The sequence below is a fragment of the Gymnodraco acuticeps genome, unplaced genomic scaffold, assembly GCF_902827175.1.
Source record: "Gymnodraco acuticeps unplaced genomic scaffold, fGymAcu1.1, whole genome shotgun sequence".
Taxonomy (NCBI): domain Eukaryota; kingdom Metazoa; phylum Chordata; class Actinopteri; order Perciformes; family Bathydraconidae; genus Gymnodraco; species Gymnodraco acuticeps.
In genome coordinates, this window is record NW_022992177.1 from 2392567 (window position 1) to 2409965 (window position 17399).

The window sequence follows — 17399 nt, forward strand, 5'->3', positions numbered from 1 at the left end:
ATAATTATTATTATTATTAATTAGAGACACTTGTTAAATTAAAACCAGTCAGACAGTCAGCACTGTAAATAATATAAATAGGTATGAATTTGAATGAGAAATACAATGTAGATATGTTAAGGTATATTGTTTAATGTATGTACGATAAAAGAAAGTTCCCAATACACAACATTATATTGGTAGAACTTTACTTTACCCCCTTTTTAGGACACATATTATATAAACATTTAACACACTGTAATACAGCTGCCCCTTGTGTAGGATCAGTGTTAACGAAAAAAAGCATGGACCGGAAACAATATTATCTTATGATATTATTAACTGTAATATACATATAATCATTGGACACTGCAGTCACTGTTGAGCGGTAATGTTGCTGCCCCTTGTGCTGAATCTCCTAGCAACAGAAACATGTTTACCTTCAAACTACCCGAAGACAGAGAGGTGAACAACAACCTGGAGATGCAGGTATGTCTCAGAAGCTTTCTTTTTTATCTAAGATAATTTGTATTTGATGTATATATAGATATCTGAAGCTGTACTGCTGTGCTGTGAACTTTTTCTCCTCTCTCAAACCGCATGTGATAGAGGGAGCACTTATTGCAATATTAGCTACAGACTCAGTAATCACTTCTTGAGAAAGCTTGTGTTTCTGTCAAACCTAAAAACAAAGGAGTTACACTTTGTTTGCTGCTTCTGTTTGTGGTTACAGCGCTGAGCACATGCCCAGAGGAGTTTTGTCATCCATCACTTTTTTTGTCACTGAGGCCGGTTTCCATTACAGCAGTCACAGATGGCTGCGCAGGGGAGGATGGTCATGCCGACAGGCAGCAGGGGACGACCGACCAGAAACAAACTACAAAATACTTCTTATGGTGAGCATGCTGAGGGGGGCTCTTTTATCTCAAATTAAAGGACCCTGTCAGAAAGTCTCAGAGTATACATAAATAACCAGTGGTGGACGAAGTACTTAGATCTTGTACGTAACTAAAAGTAGTTACACCACCTTGTAGAAATATCAAAGAAAAGTCAAAGTCCTTAGTCAAAAGTATTGGCATCAAAATATACCTAAAGTACCAAAACTAAAAGTAGCTTATTTTCGCTTTATATATATTTTGTATATGAACCTGCTAGTTTTTTTCTCTAGTATTTGCTTCAAAACTGAAGCGGACTACTATGGACTAAAGTGTAAAGGCACAGACAATAAAAAGTACCTCTAAATTGTACTTAATTACAGCTATTGGGTAAATGTAGGCTACTTTTCATCACTGTAAGTAACCTGTATTAAACTGATTCTCAAGGCCAATATTTGTACCACTGTCTCAGTGCCAGGCACTGCAAACTTCTCCTCTTACCTCGGACATCCCAGAGGGACGGGCTACACATCAAATCAGAGACCAGCCATATTCTACAGGCCCAGTTTGGACCACATTGATAACCCTCAATTTGGGTAAGTGCCAGGGCAAGTAAAGACAATTTAAATGAAATGTAATGCTTGATACTTAATTGTAATAGCACTGGTTGTTGTGTGTTTGCTTTCTTGTAAACCAACTTCCTGAAGTGATTCAATTGACTGTGAAATCCCCACTGTCATGTATAAAACAACTGTTCCTCTCTAGCTTCAAAAAGCTTGTCTCCTCAAACACAGGTGTGTTGTTTTTGTCCTCAGACTCCTGTTATCTGACAGTTTCACGACTCAAACTAAGCAGCACTACCAGCCTCACGTCCGGTCTGACTGCTGGGGGTCTTTACCAAACCTCATTAACAAACCCAGAGACAGCGGCTTCTACCAGCTGAGGATTCACCCAAAGGCAGAGACTGTGGAGGAAAAGGTGAAACACAGAAACATAACAACGCCTGAGATGTTGAGATATGTCAAACATGCAAAAGTATTGAGAATGTAATTACTAATTGTCTGCTTTGAATATTTTCCCTCAGACAGAATACCAACACTTTTTTGTACCACACCGTCAAACACCAAAAGGTAAAATGTTAAAAATGTTAGTTATATATAAATATAAGATTTATAAGGTCTTCTTTAATGTCATTTGTGCCAATAACAATGAAAAGCTTTTACTTGAGTGCAGTTTGGAGTTTGTTTGTAAATGCATTTAGAAAGCACTTCCTCTAGTTTCACAGAACCGTGTGACTGTGGCTCCAAGAGGAGAGAGTGGTTTCACAGAGGGAACAAACCTACAACTCAACACATTTCAGGACAAAAGCTGCATGGTAAGTTTGGTAAATTGTAAAATGTATAAATTATTATTATTAAGTATTACTTTTCTTTATATGTAATCACACTATAGGTTCGACATTTATTTAAAATGTGTGGTCCGTCTTTATCCAATGTGTACATTATTCTCGTTCAGGTTGAACCTCTCCAGACTCACACAGTGATGACAAATGACTTCATTTGGCCGCTATTTCCGCAGGTTGACCCACAGAACTTACATGTATCCACTCTGACACAATCTTTTGAAAGAATGCAGTTTATAGTATCATTTTCCAGAAGCCATGACTTTTAACAGCATCTTTCTGTGCTTGTGTTTGAGGGCACTGAGGCGAGACCGAGCGTTTGCAGCAGCCATTTCTCTCATAAAACAGGATTCAATCGAGTTGCCATCGCTCCTTTGACCTGCCGAGTCAGTATTGATCTGCTTCCAGTCAGTTGTAGATTTGAATTGTATCCCTTTTAACTTTAACCTGCCTCACTCTGCTCTTCTAGGCCTCCCGCTTGCCCTCGCCACAGACTAAAAGCAATGCACCAACTGCTAAAACCATTGGAAAAAAGGTTATACATTTGTATATTTCATATTATTTACCTTTACTCAATATAACCTCTGTGAGATATTTGTTGTTCTCATTCATAACACTCCGTTCGATGTCTCACTATGGGATGCGCCTCATCGCGGAGCAAACAGAAGCATCAATCTCATTACGCCAATCCTGATTGGCTGGAGATCTTGACGTCAGCGTCAGGGAAATCACCCCCTATAAGTAGCTTGCGCCACAACGCATGCACCATTCAAACACCTCTTCTCGCTTCAGAGCACATCTCTATGGTAGCCGGACAAGCTTCACGGTCCACAGACCAAGGGCGCCGGAAGCGAGGGGGCCAGGGGGCCATTGGCCCCCCCACTTTACGGCCCTGCCCCACATTTTCGCAGTAGCGGATGCCGCGGAACCCTGTACACATCCCGTTTCAATAATTCCCCTCTACTCTAAAGTCGCATCTAAAAAGAACGCTATCTGATCTAGCTGTGTATATTTTGTTATTGTTGATTGTTATATTCAATCTCATTAGCTACATGCATTTTTGAAGATTGTAAAGGGAAGAACACAGCTCGCCTCTCACTCGCCACTCTGCTCTTCTACAGCGCCGCTTCCCCTCCCTCCGCTGACATTATGAATGTAAGGCATAGTAATCATAGATAACACCGCAGGGTCCGTTACAGTTTGTTTTCATCTGATTTCAAATAAACAAAGTCTTGGCTTTCAGAATATTAAACTTGTTTCGGCAAATTCAGATGATAAATACAGCTTTGAAGCTTTTAACGGCATAATTACAAGCGGAGAACGGAGTAATTTGACGTCACAACAAGCATAACAACAGCCGGTGTTTCTTCTGAAAGTTTTCCCCGGGAAACAAACGCAAAAATACACAAACACACACACGTGGTATACACGCACACACTCGCGAGCTTTCCCCAGACCAGTAATCCAAACGAAAATATCTTCCCTCCGTACTACTTTGATAATTTGCTCCGCTAATAATCAATCAGATCGATCCAGAGAAGAGGAAACTTTAAGGCCTTTTTCTCAAAATGATGACTCGGTGACAGTCATTATATAATGTGACATATTTTGCTTAATATAGTACAAAAACAATCCTGATATCATTAGAAAGCTAGGAATCTCCTCTTTCCAACAGTGTATACAACTCAAAATGTGTCTTCGGATCAATGCGACTGATTTCGATGGAGCAGGTCACTTTGCATTAGGTAAAATACAGCAGGCAGACATAACAGGAAGAATATGTACATTTTAATCCAATCAAATAGGACATTGTCACACCATTCAAATGTATCCATGTACATTACAACCAATAACAAAGCTTAGATGTGTTTATTTGTTACGTTGTTTACGTTGTGTGTTACGTTGTTCAGTGTGTGTCAGCCGTTAACCTAGATAGATAAACTTGCAAACATGTCAGAAGAACCGGCGCATAAGAAAACAAAATACAGTCAAACTAAGCTGAAATTCAACAACTTGAATGTCACATCCCTGACATCCACAACTCCGGAGCCTGGTCCTTCAACCATAGAACCAGCTCCAGAGCCTGGTCCTTCAACCATAGAACCAGCTCCAGAGCCTGGTCCTTCAACCATAGAACCAGCTCAGCCAGATGAACCCCAGCAGCAGCTCTGCGGCCGCAGAGGCTGTCAAAACCGCCGCCGCCGGCATCGTTTGTACCGAAACAGGCTGGTACCGACTGCATGGAGGTTTGTTGTCGGGACATTGTGACGGGCCAATAAAAGCTTATTTGGGCAAAGAGAAGGTACTTCAATGCAGAATGGTACAAAAACAGAGAGTGGTTAATTATTTGCAAAACCACTAAACGAGCCTTCTGTGAAATATGCAGATGTGCTGCTGTCAAACGGCTCGTAACTTTCTCCAAATGTGGAGATGACAGCTTTGTAAATACCGAGTTAATAACTGGAACTTTTCACAGAGCTTACTTCAGTCAAACACCAGTCAACATTCAGCTTGTCAAACAAGAGCGTATAGCAGGAAAAAAGAAGAGATTGAATGAGCAACTGCGCTGTCATATGTGGGCTGGTCTGTATAGTTTAATGTACAGGAAAGGAGTGAGCAGAGGGTTGAGTTGTCCATTCTTGTTCTGTTTTCTCTGACTATCGTCCTCCTGAAGACCCTCTCAGACTTTCATTTGCTCGCGCTACTAAAGAGACACGTTACCATGGATACCAAACAATGGTGTAGCTGTATTGAAGTCCGAGTGGAAACAGTAACATTTGGTGCGTTATGTTAGAATGAAACAAATCAGATTTAGTCAGAAATCGGGAGAAATGCGGGATAAATATGACCCCGGGAGGAAAACGGGAGTCTCCCGCGAAAATCGTGAGGGTTGGCAAGTAGGCTATGTCACATACACACGCACTTTTTGCCCCCCCCACTTCTGAAATGAATCCGGCGCCGCTGCCACAGACTGAACCCAAATATCCATTTCGGTCGACGGGCGCTTGCCGGCTACTCCTTCTGCTTCGCAGGAAGACGGTAATTACTAACACTAGTTATTGTTGAAATCGACCTCGCCGCTCTCTTTCCCCGGAAAGTAAGCTAGGTCTGATTTTTTCAAGCTAGCGTTAGCTTGCTCCCTCACTACCGACACCACGGTAGCGAGGAAGTCTTTTCTTTTCTCTTCCCCACGGAGGAGGAAAGGATTAAAAGGAGCATACTGCCACACCAGTCAGTATTCTCCGGGAATAAAAGACCCACACCGTCCTTTTCTCCAGATTAAGGACAGGGTGGTAACACCTTTTTTCTCCCAACTTACCTGTTGAGAGCGGGTCCTCTCCACGCCACGAGGCGAACAAGATGGACGCCTCTCTCCCTCACACCAGAGGAGTCAGGGACTCGGTGGCTCGACTCTGCGGCTGCGGGTTGAAGATCTCGGGCACAGACACACACCAGGTCTGCTCGTCCTGCCTCGGGCTGGAACACGCCCGAGGCGCTATCGACAACCCCGGCTCGTGCGGACATTGTGTCCGCTTCACCATAAAGAGCCTCCGCCGACGGCTAGCACGCCAAGCTAGCCTGTCGGAGCAGGAACCCCCCATGTCCTCTGACCTGCCGGCCGGCAGTCAAGACGCGGGGACATCTGCCACAGAGAGTGAACCCCTCTCCATGTCGGTCTGGGGCTCAGTATCTGAGATGGCCGCAGAACCGGATTCCCGCGCCCTGGCAGGCCGGGACTCGGTGGCGGCAAGACACGCGGGAACGGGACCCCACGCTTTACCGAGCTGGGGCTCTCAGTTAGACCTCACCATGGTCTCACCCGCGGAGGATGTCCTCGAGCTTCACTACGACGAGGACGAAGAGGACGCCTCGGTGTTCCTCCTGTCCGAATCGGATGAACATGAAGAGGACATCTTCATGTCATCGGCTCAGGCTGCAAAGCCTGGAGCGAGGGCTGCTCTCCCAGACGAAAGCACACCAGCTTCGCCCTGTCTGAGTATGGACCTGCAGGCCGTGTGCAAACGCGCTGCGGCCAGACTCGACATCCCGTGGCCTGAAATGGCCAAGGAGACCTCCAGGTCCCGCTACGAAGGGAAACATTTTCCCCAAGCAGCGCGGACAAAGAGGCAACTCCTTCCGGTCTTCCCGGAGATGTTGGATGAAGTGTCGGTCTCGTGGAGAGACCGGCCCTTCAGCAACAAGGTCCCAATCCAGGGTGCCTCCTCCCTAGACTGTGACGGAATGGAGAAGCTCGGCCTGCTCCGCATGCCGCCCATGGAACCGCTGGTAGCAGCCCACCTCCTACCGAGGATGGGCCCGTCACCAAGCAGGAACCCCACGCTGCCGGCAAAGTCGGACCGATTTCAGTTGACAATGACTGAACGGTCCTACAAAGCCGCAGCGTTGTCCGCCAGGGCCCTGAATGTGGCCTCGCTGCTAACCGCTTACCAAGCGGAGCTCTGCGAGGACCTGTCGGGTAACCCGGGGGCAGCCACTCTGGACGAGATGGCAGCGGTCACAGACATCTGTCTCCGTGTCCAACGCTGCGCCGTCCAGGCCACGGGTAAGGCAATGGGGATCATGGTGATGCAGGAAAGAGCGAGATGGCTCAACCTCACCAACCTCCCAGACCGGGAAAAGGAGGATGTGCTGGATATGCCCATCGTTCCCGAGGGAATTTTCGGCTCCGCTCTTGCTTCCATGCAAAAGAGGTGTGAGTCGAAAAAGAGGGAGGACGAGGCACTCCACCTCTGCCTCCCTCGAAGGGTCCAGCCGCTGCCTTCGCAGCAGCAGTCCTTCGCAGCAGCAGTCCTTCGCCCAAGCTGCCTTGAACCCTGCTCGGTTTAAAACACCGAAAACGCAGTGGTCGCAGCCCGCCCCGAGTCCCCAGCCCAGGCTGGAGACGAGGGCGAGCTGGCCCAGAAAATCTCCGGTTCCGGCTGCAGCTCAGGCGCAGCCAACCCAGAATTTTGGCCAGCAGGCGAGGAAGAAGAAGCGAGCGGCGTGACAGCCCCTCCTTCTCCCCTCCGTGACAGAGCTGGAAGTCCACGGTTCCCCAGCTCTAAATGTGTTCCCGCCGCTTCGAGAGATGCCTCAACACCATCCTCAAGTCCGCAGAAACACATGTCACAAATCTGTTTGTTCCTCTGTCATTAAACATTTGCCGCTGACGCATCCAGGCTTAAGGCCGAGGGCGCAGCTCAAAAAAATGATAAGAAAAACAATAAAACCAATAAACAGCCGGTCAACTGTTCCCCTTCTGAGAGCAGCTTCGGCATCTCTCAAAAGGCGGATTACAGCCGTCACGCGCATGCGCAGTGCCGGCTGGGGTTTTAAAAGCACCACCGCCACGCGCATGCGCAGTGCCGGCTGGGGTTGTGAAGGCACCACCGTCATGCGCATGCGCAGTGTCGGTGGGGATTGTCGAAAGGGGGCACCACTGTGTTCAGACACTAGAGGGCCCCATAACACAACAAATAGAGACTCAGAGGGGAAGAGATGTGACATCTCCACTGGCTCTAAGGAGCATGCAGTGGAAGATGCTCACATCATCTGCTTGGGTTTTCAAGACAGTAACACGGGGCTACAGACTCCAATTCGCTGTCACCCCCCCTCGCTTCTCGGGCATTCTGCATTCGCAGGCCCGAGGAGAGTCAGCCCATATTCTGGAGAAAGAGATTCTCGCTCTCCTAGAAAAGAGGGCTATATCTATTGTACCCGCCGAGCAGAGTCAGGGCGGCTTCTATTCCAAGTACTTCCTCGTTTCCAAACGGGGAGGGAACGGAATTCGGCCAATACTTGATTTGAGGGCTCTGAACAAATATCTAAGAAGATATAAGTTCAGAATGCTCACTCACACATCTCTGCTGCGGCTCGTGCGACAAGACGACTGGTTCACATCAGTCGACCTGAAAGATGCGTATTTTCACATCCCAGTATATTATCCACACAGGAAATATCTGAGATTCGCATTTCAGGGGATCTGTTATGAATACAGAGTACTCCCCTTCGGTCTGTCTCTCAGTCCAAGGGTGTTTGTACGATGTACGGAAGCCGCGATAGCCCCGTTAAGACAACAGGGTATTCGCCTGGCGACCTACCTGGACGACTGGCTGCTTCTCACACAGTCGGAGCAGGAGGCTGTTACGCAGACAAATGTCCTCGTAAAGCACCTGCTCAACCTGGGTTTCATAATAAACACAGAGAAGAGCATGTTGTGCCCCGCGCAGACTATACTCTTCCTGGGTTTACAACTGAACTCGGTGCCCTTTTCAGCTCGCTTGTCAGCGGATAGAGTGAAAGCTTTCAGAGCTTGTCTCGCTCTTTTCCAGCTGCGCAAACATGTTCTCTTCAGATCATGCCTGCGATTGCTGGGGCTCATGGCGTCAGCTATCCTGGTCGTACGACTGGGACGCTTACACATGAGGGAGTTTCAGCGCTGGGTGGCCGCCCTAAAACTAAACCCCGCGCGCCATGGCGTGCGGAGAGTGATGGTTACTGTGAAATGCGTAATGGCACTGCGCCACTGGCTGCACCCGACTTTTCTAGTACGAGGTGTGCCTATGGGTGCTGTCCTTTCACGGAAAGTGGTCACCACGGACGCATGTCTGACAGGTTGGGGAGGTATTTATGAAGGTCGCCCGGTGAGGGGTCTCTGGAGCAGAGACCTCCAGCGGGCACACATAAATTACCTGGAGCTTTTAGCTGTGTTTCTCACCCTAAAACGCTTTCTGCCTTTCCTCAGGGGACATCACGTCCTCGTGTGGTCGTATTGTGTGTACGACCACAATATCGTATATTAACCGCCAAGGGGGTTTGCGTTCTCTCCAGTTACACACACTGGCGCGCAAACTTATCCTATGGAGCGGTAGGCGTCTCCTCTCTCTGAGAGCGACGCACGTACCGGGAGTGAGGAACCTCGGGGCAGATCTACTGTCCAGAGGTATACCACTTTATGCAGACTGGACTCTACATCCAAGGATTGTGAGCCAGCTGTGGGTGCGTTACGGCAGAGCCGCGGTGGATCTGTTCGCATCGAAAGACAACGCTCAGTGTCAGCTGTTCTTTTCGATGCGCGATCTAAATGCACCGTTAGGCGTGGATGCACTCGCGCACAATTGGCCCCCGGGCCTTCTGTACGCGTTCCCACCCCTGGCTCTGATACCCCCAACTCTGGCCAGAGTGAGAGAGCAACGCCACACACTTATCCTGATAGCTCCGCACTGGCCAGCTATGTACTGGCTAGCGGAGATATATCAGCTGCTGTGCGGGCAGCCATGGCAGCTCCCACTACGCAGGGACATATTGTCCCAAGCGGGGGGGGCGATCTTTTACCCACACCCAGAGCGCTTGGCTCTATGGGCTTGGCCCGTGAGTGGTACAATCTGAATACAGTGTGACATGACGCTGACCCTGGCTGCTGCCAAGCGAGCCAGTGGCACTCATGCACTATCTGTACAGTTTTCATGCACTCAGTTTGCCCCAGGGCAAACAGAGTGTGGTTGAAGCCTGACCCTGCCTTTATCTTAAGGCGGTCGGTTCGGGTACCACATTTGACATTAAGGCATCCTCCCCGCCACTGTATTCCTCCGGGGAACAGCGGCCGGATTTGCCGTGTCCAGCCCGTGCTTCACGCACGTACAGGGACAGATCAAGGGTGCTTTGTCATAATGACCAACCCCTTGTGTCCTGGGCTAACCCTTATAAGGGCAAGCCTGTTACTAAGCAACGGCTCTCCCACTGGTCTGTGGAAGCAATTGCTTTGGGGCTCATACGAGTCAGAGTTCGCAGGCACCCTCGGGTCCGCGAGCTCTTTCGACTCAGAGTCTGGCTGCATTCTGGACTCTGTCCAGGATGTCTCCCATCAAAGACATTGGTGCAGCGGCGAGCTGGTCCTCGCCGCTCACTTTTGTCTGCCTCCTAACAGGCTGGACGTTCTGCTCCCAGTGTGACTCAAGCAGTGCTGGGCACCTGGTTGAGTTAGAGCTCTACCTGTTAAGTTCTGGTTGGTTTGGTGATTTTCGAGATAAGCTCGTCTGGCAATACGGGAGCTACAATTTCCCATAGTGAGACATCGAACGGAGTGTTATGAATGAGAACTATAGGTTACTTACGTAACCCCAGTTCTCAGAGTAACATGAAGTGAGATGTCTCACCAGACGGCCCTCCTTGCTATGGTGAAGCGAGAAGAGGTGCTTATTTTGAATGACGCATGCGTTGTGGCGCAAGCTACTTATAGGGGGTGATTTCCCTGACGCTGACGTCAAGATCTCCAGCCAATCAGGATTGGCGTAATGAGATTGATGCTTCTGTTTGCTCCGCGATGAGGCGCATCCCATAGTGAGACATCTCACTTCATGTTACTCTGAGAACTGGGGTTACGTAAGTAACCTATAGTTTTACCATGTTGTTGTGTTTTCTAGGAGCCAACAGGGTTTATTCTCAATGCTCCAAACAACCAGGCTTTGCCTACGACACCTTTTGATGGTTCACACTTTAACACACATTATAAAAGCACGTAAGTGTGTTTAAACTGTTCAGATATTGCCAATCTTAAAGATTCAAGTTTCATTTGTTGACATGTCCACATTATATTCCAGGTTCTGTCATGATGCCAATTGGGAAAAGTTTAAATCTGGCCACACTAGTGCAGGAATCGTCAGCGCAAAAATGGACAACGGCTACAATCGTCGGGACACGGACAGGTACAGAAACAATCTCCACACATAAATTCCCATAATGCAAATGTTCCCTTTACTCAAATGACCTGCTTTTATTTCACAGATTCATGTTGAGGGGTTAGATCTTGGAACACCTGAGATGGGACCTGCAAGACTTATAATACAATGTGGTTCTCTGGTTAACACATAACTCCTGGTGATTTGTGCTGTGATTTGAGTAAGAACCATAGCAGTATTACATATCCTTGTAATTAAATCCTGAAATCCTTTATCACTACACTGTCTGTGTTGTTATACAATAATCCTGTCTAAAAGCGGCAAATTCTCATCTCTTTGTGAAGTCCTTTTTGTGTGAGCTGCCAGTCAGACAAATGTGTGAAGTAGTGAGTGGTGTGAAAGCCAAAGAGGAAGAGAAGGTGATGATGCTTTGTCTTTGACTGTCTGACTGTCACTGACCTACAGAGAATGAGAGTGTAAACTAATGAGCAAAATAATTATACTCAGACTCAGAGTATATGGCACAGACTCCCATCCACGTCTGCTGTGTGTCAAACTGTTTTGCCACCCACTGCTGCGGAGCGAGCAGCCGAGCACAGGCCGAGGAGGAGGAAACTCTCAGCGGTTTTACATTGTCGATGCGAGTCTAATAAATCAATCAATCAATCAATGTTTATTTATATAGCCCAATAACACAAATGTTACATTTGTCTCAGTGGACTTCACAGTCTGTACAGAATATCAGTATGACAATCCTAATAAACAGGATTACGGTGTCAAAACAAGAGATACAGAAAACCGCAGTAAGTGTTGTTCTCAGCAAAGTGTAGACAGTAGATCATGTTTGATTATTTGCCTACACTTCTTCCTGAGGTGAACAGGGAAATAATACGCTTTATGGAAATGTGGCCCTTCCAGCAGCTCTAGCGATATAATTGTTGGTCAGTCAAACTATGATCAAAAGTGAAATATCTCAACAACTACTGGATGGATTTCAATGACCTATGATACAGCCAGTTTGTGCCTGCCATATAGTGCTATTATAAGGTCAACATTTCATTTTGTCAAACTCTTTATCACCACATAACTTCTAAACTAATTACAGTTCCATCCACCTCAGCTGTACTTTGTGTTTGGTGCTAATAGCTAATTTAGCATGGTTAGCATTACACTGGCTAAATATCAGCATGCAGTGTCACTGTGCGGTCGCTGCGTTGCTGTGCCTGTATGAATTGAAACACATTTTCTCTAAGGGAACTGTGAAGGGCAATTGTAAAATGTTCTGATATTAAATTAAAAAATCACTCAATTAAGCAATAATTATTACAACACTGATAGGTTATATAAATGATCAGTTGCAGCCATAGGCATAAAACACAAATACCCCTAAACAAAGTCAGGACAGAGAATGGTCATTTTCTGTTTTTGTTCTCCTTTAAATGTCAAATGTCACTTAAGCCCCTCTGGTTCTCACTGTTCAAATGCAAAATATGGGGTCTAAAAGAGAGAATTCCTGCATTTCATGTTTTAGAATTGAAGACATGCAATCATCAGTTTAAGTCTGTTTTCCAAATGTTTCCCTCAGCACAGTCGAGACAAGCTGCCACACGAGCATGAGCATGAATATTTTAGCATTAGGATAAATATTTCACTGAATGAGATGTGAGAAAAAAGATACGTGGAGGGAAAGAGGATTGGATTACATACGAGCCCCACATGAATAATGAGTGCCGAGATGAGAGGAGAACAAGAGCCAGACTTGCTTCATGTGAGAGGCAGAGGTAGAAAAGGTGCAGTCGAGACAAAAAGGGAGTATACAAAGGTCAAGACGGACCTGAGTCTCTGACCTGCAAAGGGCATCAGGTTGTTTTATTTGAAAAGAAAAATCTCTTACTTGATTTTTTGCGAGTCTATTTCATGTTTGGAACCTCCCTATGGACTTACCTTTTATGGTGAGGCACCCCAGCTATTCATCCGTTTAATAATCCTGCTTGTCTCCCTCTCTTTCTTGGCACTGACACTCTCAGGACTGCTTACACAACACTGACAAGGGTGGGGGGGGGTTTGTTAAGTATGTCATACATATTTTGTAAATCTAAATTCAATACACACAACTACATGTGCACACAGTCTCGGTTTATAAAAATAGCAGCAAGTCGAGCAGAGGTGCACTGGCACATTAAACAGACACTGACCGTGATGGGTAGAAATACTACAGAGTGTCATTGAAGTAAACATTTGCTGGTGCGTTCACTGGCTCCCAATTAAGACATACTCCCATGAACAACTGACACTGACTTCATCAGCAACATTAATATTTAATAAGGGAAGACTTGGTCTCCTGTGCACACTCAGAAAACAACATAATGCAAAAACAGCCACTCACACACACACACACACACACACACACACACCACCTGAGTCCTGCTCTGATTTGGTCATTAGCAGCTGATTGAGATGTCACGGTGCTGTCAGTTTACAGTTAAATAATGCCTCATTCACTTTCACAGTTAACGGTAGATTAGAAATAAGCAGCATGGCTCATTTGTGTCAGCTTCTTTCATCCACCTCCGCCTGCCAGCAGATCATCAGAGTCTGGATGGTTGAGGGATGTTCATGCCCCTTCATCTTGCCTCCCTGTGTCCTCCAGCTCCTCATACTCATAGTCCAGCTGAGCCCTCTCGTACTCCAGCTCGTCTCCCTCATATTCAAACCCCTCTCCTTCACATATCAGCTCCTCCGTCTCATACTCAACCCCTTCCTCATTGTATTCAAGATCACCTGCATCATACTCAGTGACAGGAATCTCCCCTTCCTCCTCCTCAATTGTCATAGGCTCTTCCTCAGTAGCGTCTTCGTCCCCTGAAGTGATTTGTTTTGAGTTGGAGCTGCTGTTCTTCAGGATGCCGTGAATCACTGGCTCCTCTTCTGCCAGAGCCAACTGTTCGGCCTCTTCCTCTGCGGCCTGTCGTAGTCTCTCTTTCTTGGCCTCTCGAGCCTCCAAGAACTCCGCAGCGCCTTCCCCGACCACGATGACCTCCCCGCCCACTCTAGGAGGGCTGTCCACTGGGTTGTGGTCGTAGGAGAAGAGATGAAGGTTGTGGAGTCGCTTCAGGCTGGGGAACTCTGTTATCTTGTTGCGGTCTATATCTAAAATCTCCAAATGCTCCATGCGCAGCAGGACTCTGGGGAAGGTCTCAAAGCGGTTCCCGTACAACCATAATCCCCTCAAAGCCTCCATACGAATGAGGTCAGATGGCAGCGTCTTCATACGGTTGTTCCCAATCTGAAGGGACTTGAGGTTGGGGAGGTCGTAGAGCTCCCGGGGAAATGTGTGGAAGTAGTTGCTCTCGACCCACAGACAGCGCAGACTCCGGAGGTTCTTCAGCTCGGGCGGGAGGCACATGAGCCGGTTGCTGCCCAGGTAGAGGCGAGTCAGTTTAGTGAGCTCACACACAGCAGGGGGAACGTCCTCCATCTTGTTGAAGTCGAGGGCGAGGACTCGCAGACCCTTCAGCTGGGAGATGCTGTCGGGCAGAGTGCGCAGGCTGTTCCCACAAACATACAGCTTCTCCAGATGCAACAGTTCAATGACTCTTGACGGCAAGCGCTTGAATTTACGGTAGCTCAAGTCCAGCACAGGGTCTCCACTCTCGAACATCTCCTCCACCCCCAGTGGAAGCTCTCCCTCCACCACCACCTCTTCTTTCTTCTTCTCTGTGATTTCGGATTCCTCGCCATCCTTTGCCCCCTCCTGTTCTTCTAGCGCCCCCTCTTCCTTGGTGGAGGAGTTGCCCATGACTGCAGCCCCTGACTCCTATGTGAGTCAGGACAGAGTCATTTGATGAGGTAGTGTCTGTGACAAGTTAACCCTCAGCGTGGGAGCTGCTGTTGACTCGTTGATGAGCCCAACGGCTGCAAACGCCATCCACCCCCGAGACAGTTAACAATCTTGCAGCCATATTAGAGCAGTTTGTCAGGTGAATTTTCATCGCTTCATCTACGCCTTGATCAGAAAACAACAGTATCAAACTTTGACATAATAGTTTTAATGGCTGTAGTATTAGTAATAGTGCTTCTTGTAGTTGAGCTCAACAAAGTACAGCAGCATTTGCAGTTTAAATTGAAGTCTTGCAGTCCTTACCCTTTCTTTCAGGCTTTTAAGAGAGATAACGCGCACCTGTCCACGTGATCCGGTCACTCTATCAGAACAGGAAAAAAGTGCCACTTTGGGACTTTAATAGTCCGTTAAATGTCCCTCGTGCTGCCGGGTGTTGCTGGATAAATCCACAGTGCGTGCGCAGCTCGGTGACCTGGCCGGCGGCAAAGGAAAGGAGTTAATGGAAGTCTGCCCACTAGTTAATGCAGCTGCTCCCCATTGGAGGCCACGGTGACTCCCGGAGTTTTAATCCGCGCCGGAGAAAGAAATTCCACATTTTGGGAAATTGCAGCGCAGACTGCCTGCCTCTGCCCTCCCGATGCTGACCGCGTCTCTCCATCAGTGTGAAGGTTTACATTGAACTGCTGCCTCCCTCCTCCCCCCCTCTGTAACCGGAGCAGGGGGCATTCTCATCACATGGTCAGAGTGTGTGTGTGTGTGTGTTAGTTTGTGTCTGTGTCTGTGTATGAAAAACGTTCACTCCTACTCACATTTTATTGCACGTGCATGTATCGAAACGATGTTGTAACAACAATGCAGCACCTTTATGCTCAAATATACATTATTTAACCTTTCACCTACATTTGGTATATATTTTTATTTTATTTGCAGATGATAAACATCTTTCTGAGTTATTATGAGGTAGTTATATTGCATTTCTATTATCATTATTGTTATTATTATTATTAATATTATTATCATTGTTATTATCTCTACATAAAACTTAAGCTTGCTGTAGATTTATATATCTAAAATATACATTTTCACATTAATTCATTTACTTTTTGTTTTGTTTAGTTTTTGTTCATGTTACAGTATGGGTATAGAACTTTGTCCTATTCTCTGTCCCAGTCAACCTTTGATCAATGGATATGTACTTATATAAAAGGGAGAGAAAGTTTCAAGACCTCACCACTCAAACAATCTGAAATGTGCAGTCCAGATTGATTTCAAATGTACATCATACAAAATAAATGTTCACAAAATGATGCACCACAACTAAAGTATGTATCTGAATCTAAAAAATACAGAAAATTCACCTCAACCAGCCACAACAAGAAATTACTGCATAAACATGAATAATATCAACAGCATATTATATAACACTGACAGTAGCAATAAAATGTATAATTAGTACTTTTGTTTTGTTCTTAAAGTATATTTTGCTGATTACACCTTTACTAAAGAAACGTCTTGAATGCAATAATTTATAGAGTATTTTTCTCATGTACTTTTACTTTTACTGAACTTCTTAACCAGAAGTTAATAATGATACCTGACACATCTGAGTAAAATAACAGTAATCTTCAGGCAGTCCCCTGGACCTCCAAAGATGGTAACTTTGGGACTGGTTTATATCAAACACTACAGACATAGCTTCAGCAGGTTTTTACAGACCAATTAAAAAGCTGTGACGACAGCCGTCATGTGACCTTCTGCTTTGACACAGAACAGACACAAAAATGACCTGTACACTGCTGCTAACCCTCACAGTGTTCAACCTGAGGAGGACACTGTAAGTGTTATTATTCATTGGGCAGTGTGAAAGAGTAAAAGTCTCACCAAAAGCCAATAATAAAGTAAAGGTTTATAGGTCAATGTGGTTACTCACCACCTCAGAAATAACTAAATCTATTAAAATGCAGTTCAGATTATCATGAATGTGACAAGACTAATATTCATACTCTGTGGCTCAAAATAGATCCAACATTTTCATGAGCCTAAAGCAAGTTTTAAATAAAAGGGCAACAGCTGTTAGGGCACAAGTTAGATTTATCATGGATGAACATTTGCATCCTGCAAAATAGACTTTGAGTATGGTACAAACAATACCTACAGTATAAAGCAATGCATCACTATAAATACAATAAAGCAGTAATACAAATAAATACTTCAACGGTAACACTGACAGAGAAGATTCTGCTTGAGATCAGTAGTGCTTGAGTGCAAAAAAGTGTATTTTTGCACTCGAGCACTACTAATAAGTTAAACTACATAGTATTAATTTTAAACTGTAACACATCTTCTTCCATTTTACTTCTGAATGCAGGATATTTGACTTGTAATGCATTATTTGTATTATTGCAATTTCTGACACTGCTGTATATAATACTTGCAAACCATTGATCTAAAATAAGCATATTTTAAACTTATGAATGCTAAGTTTTAGTATTATTGTTTGAATTGCAGGTGGTGAATAGAATATGTCAGTTTGGAAGCCTTAAGATTGGAAGCCTCCCAAAACAGAAAATACTTATGTGAAGTTCCAAAAACTCAGTCTTTAACTTGTTACACTAACTTTATTG

General features: G+C 45.8%; 2 protein-coding genes across 2 annotated transcripts; one reads left to right on the plus strand and one right to left on the minus strand.

Moving 5' to 3' along the window:
* Positions 1 to 729: 729 nt before the first annotated feature.
* ppp1r32 (protein phosphatase 1, regulatory subunit 32) lies at positions 730 to 11179 on the plus strand. Its single transcript, XM_034204802.1, has 11 exons — positions 730 to 875; positions 1327 to 1450; positions 1670 to 1832; positions 1939 to 1984; positions 2132 to 2229; positions 2370 to 2432; positions 2553 to 2642; positions 2726 to 2791; positions 10680 to 10774; positions 10857 to 10961; positions 11041 to 11179. The coding sequence occupies exons 1-11, from the start codon at positions 794 to 796 to the stop codon at positions 11057 to 11059; spliced, it is 951 nt and encodes a 316-aa protein (XP_034060693.1). The 5' UTR covers positions 730 to 793; the 3' UTR covers positions 11060 to 11179.
* A 2369-nt stretch (positions 11180 to 13548) lies between these two features.
* LOC117538869 (leucine-rich repeat-containing protein 10B) lies at positions 13549 to 14733 on the minus strand. Its single transcript, XM_034204803.1, has one exon. The coding sequence runs from the start codon at positions 14731 to 14733 to the stop codon at positions 13549 to 13551; it is 1185 nt and encodes a 394-aa protein (XP_034060694.1).
* Positions 14734 to 17399: the final 2666 nt, after the last annotated feature.

Bases quoted from the DNA above. Each gene is read 5' to 3' on its own strand.
- ppp1r32 (XM_034204802.1), top strand. From the start codon at position 794: ATGGCTGCGCAGGGGAGGATGGTCATGCCGACAGGCAGCAGGGGACGA. The intron at 876-1,326 runs GTGAGCATGCTG...CCACTGTCTCAG, and splicing joins ACTACAAAATACTTCTTATG to TGCCAGGCACTGCAAACTTC. The intron at 2,643-2,725 runs GTCAGTATTGAT...CTGCTCTTCTAG, and splicing joins TCGCTCCTTTGACCTGCCGA to GCCTCCCGCTTGCCCTCGCC.
- LOC117538869 (XM_034204803.1), bottom strand. From the start codon at position 14,733: ATGGGCAACTCCTCCACCAAGGAAGAGGGGGCGCTAGAAGAACAGGAG.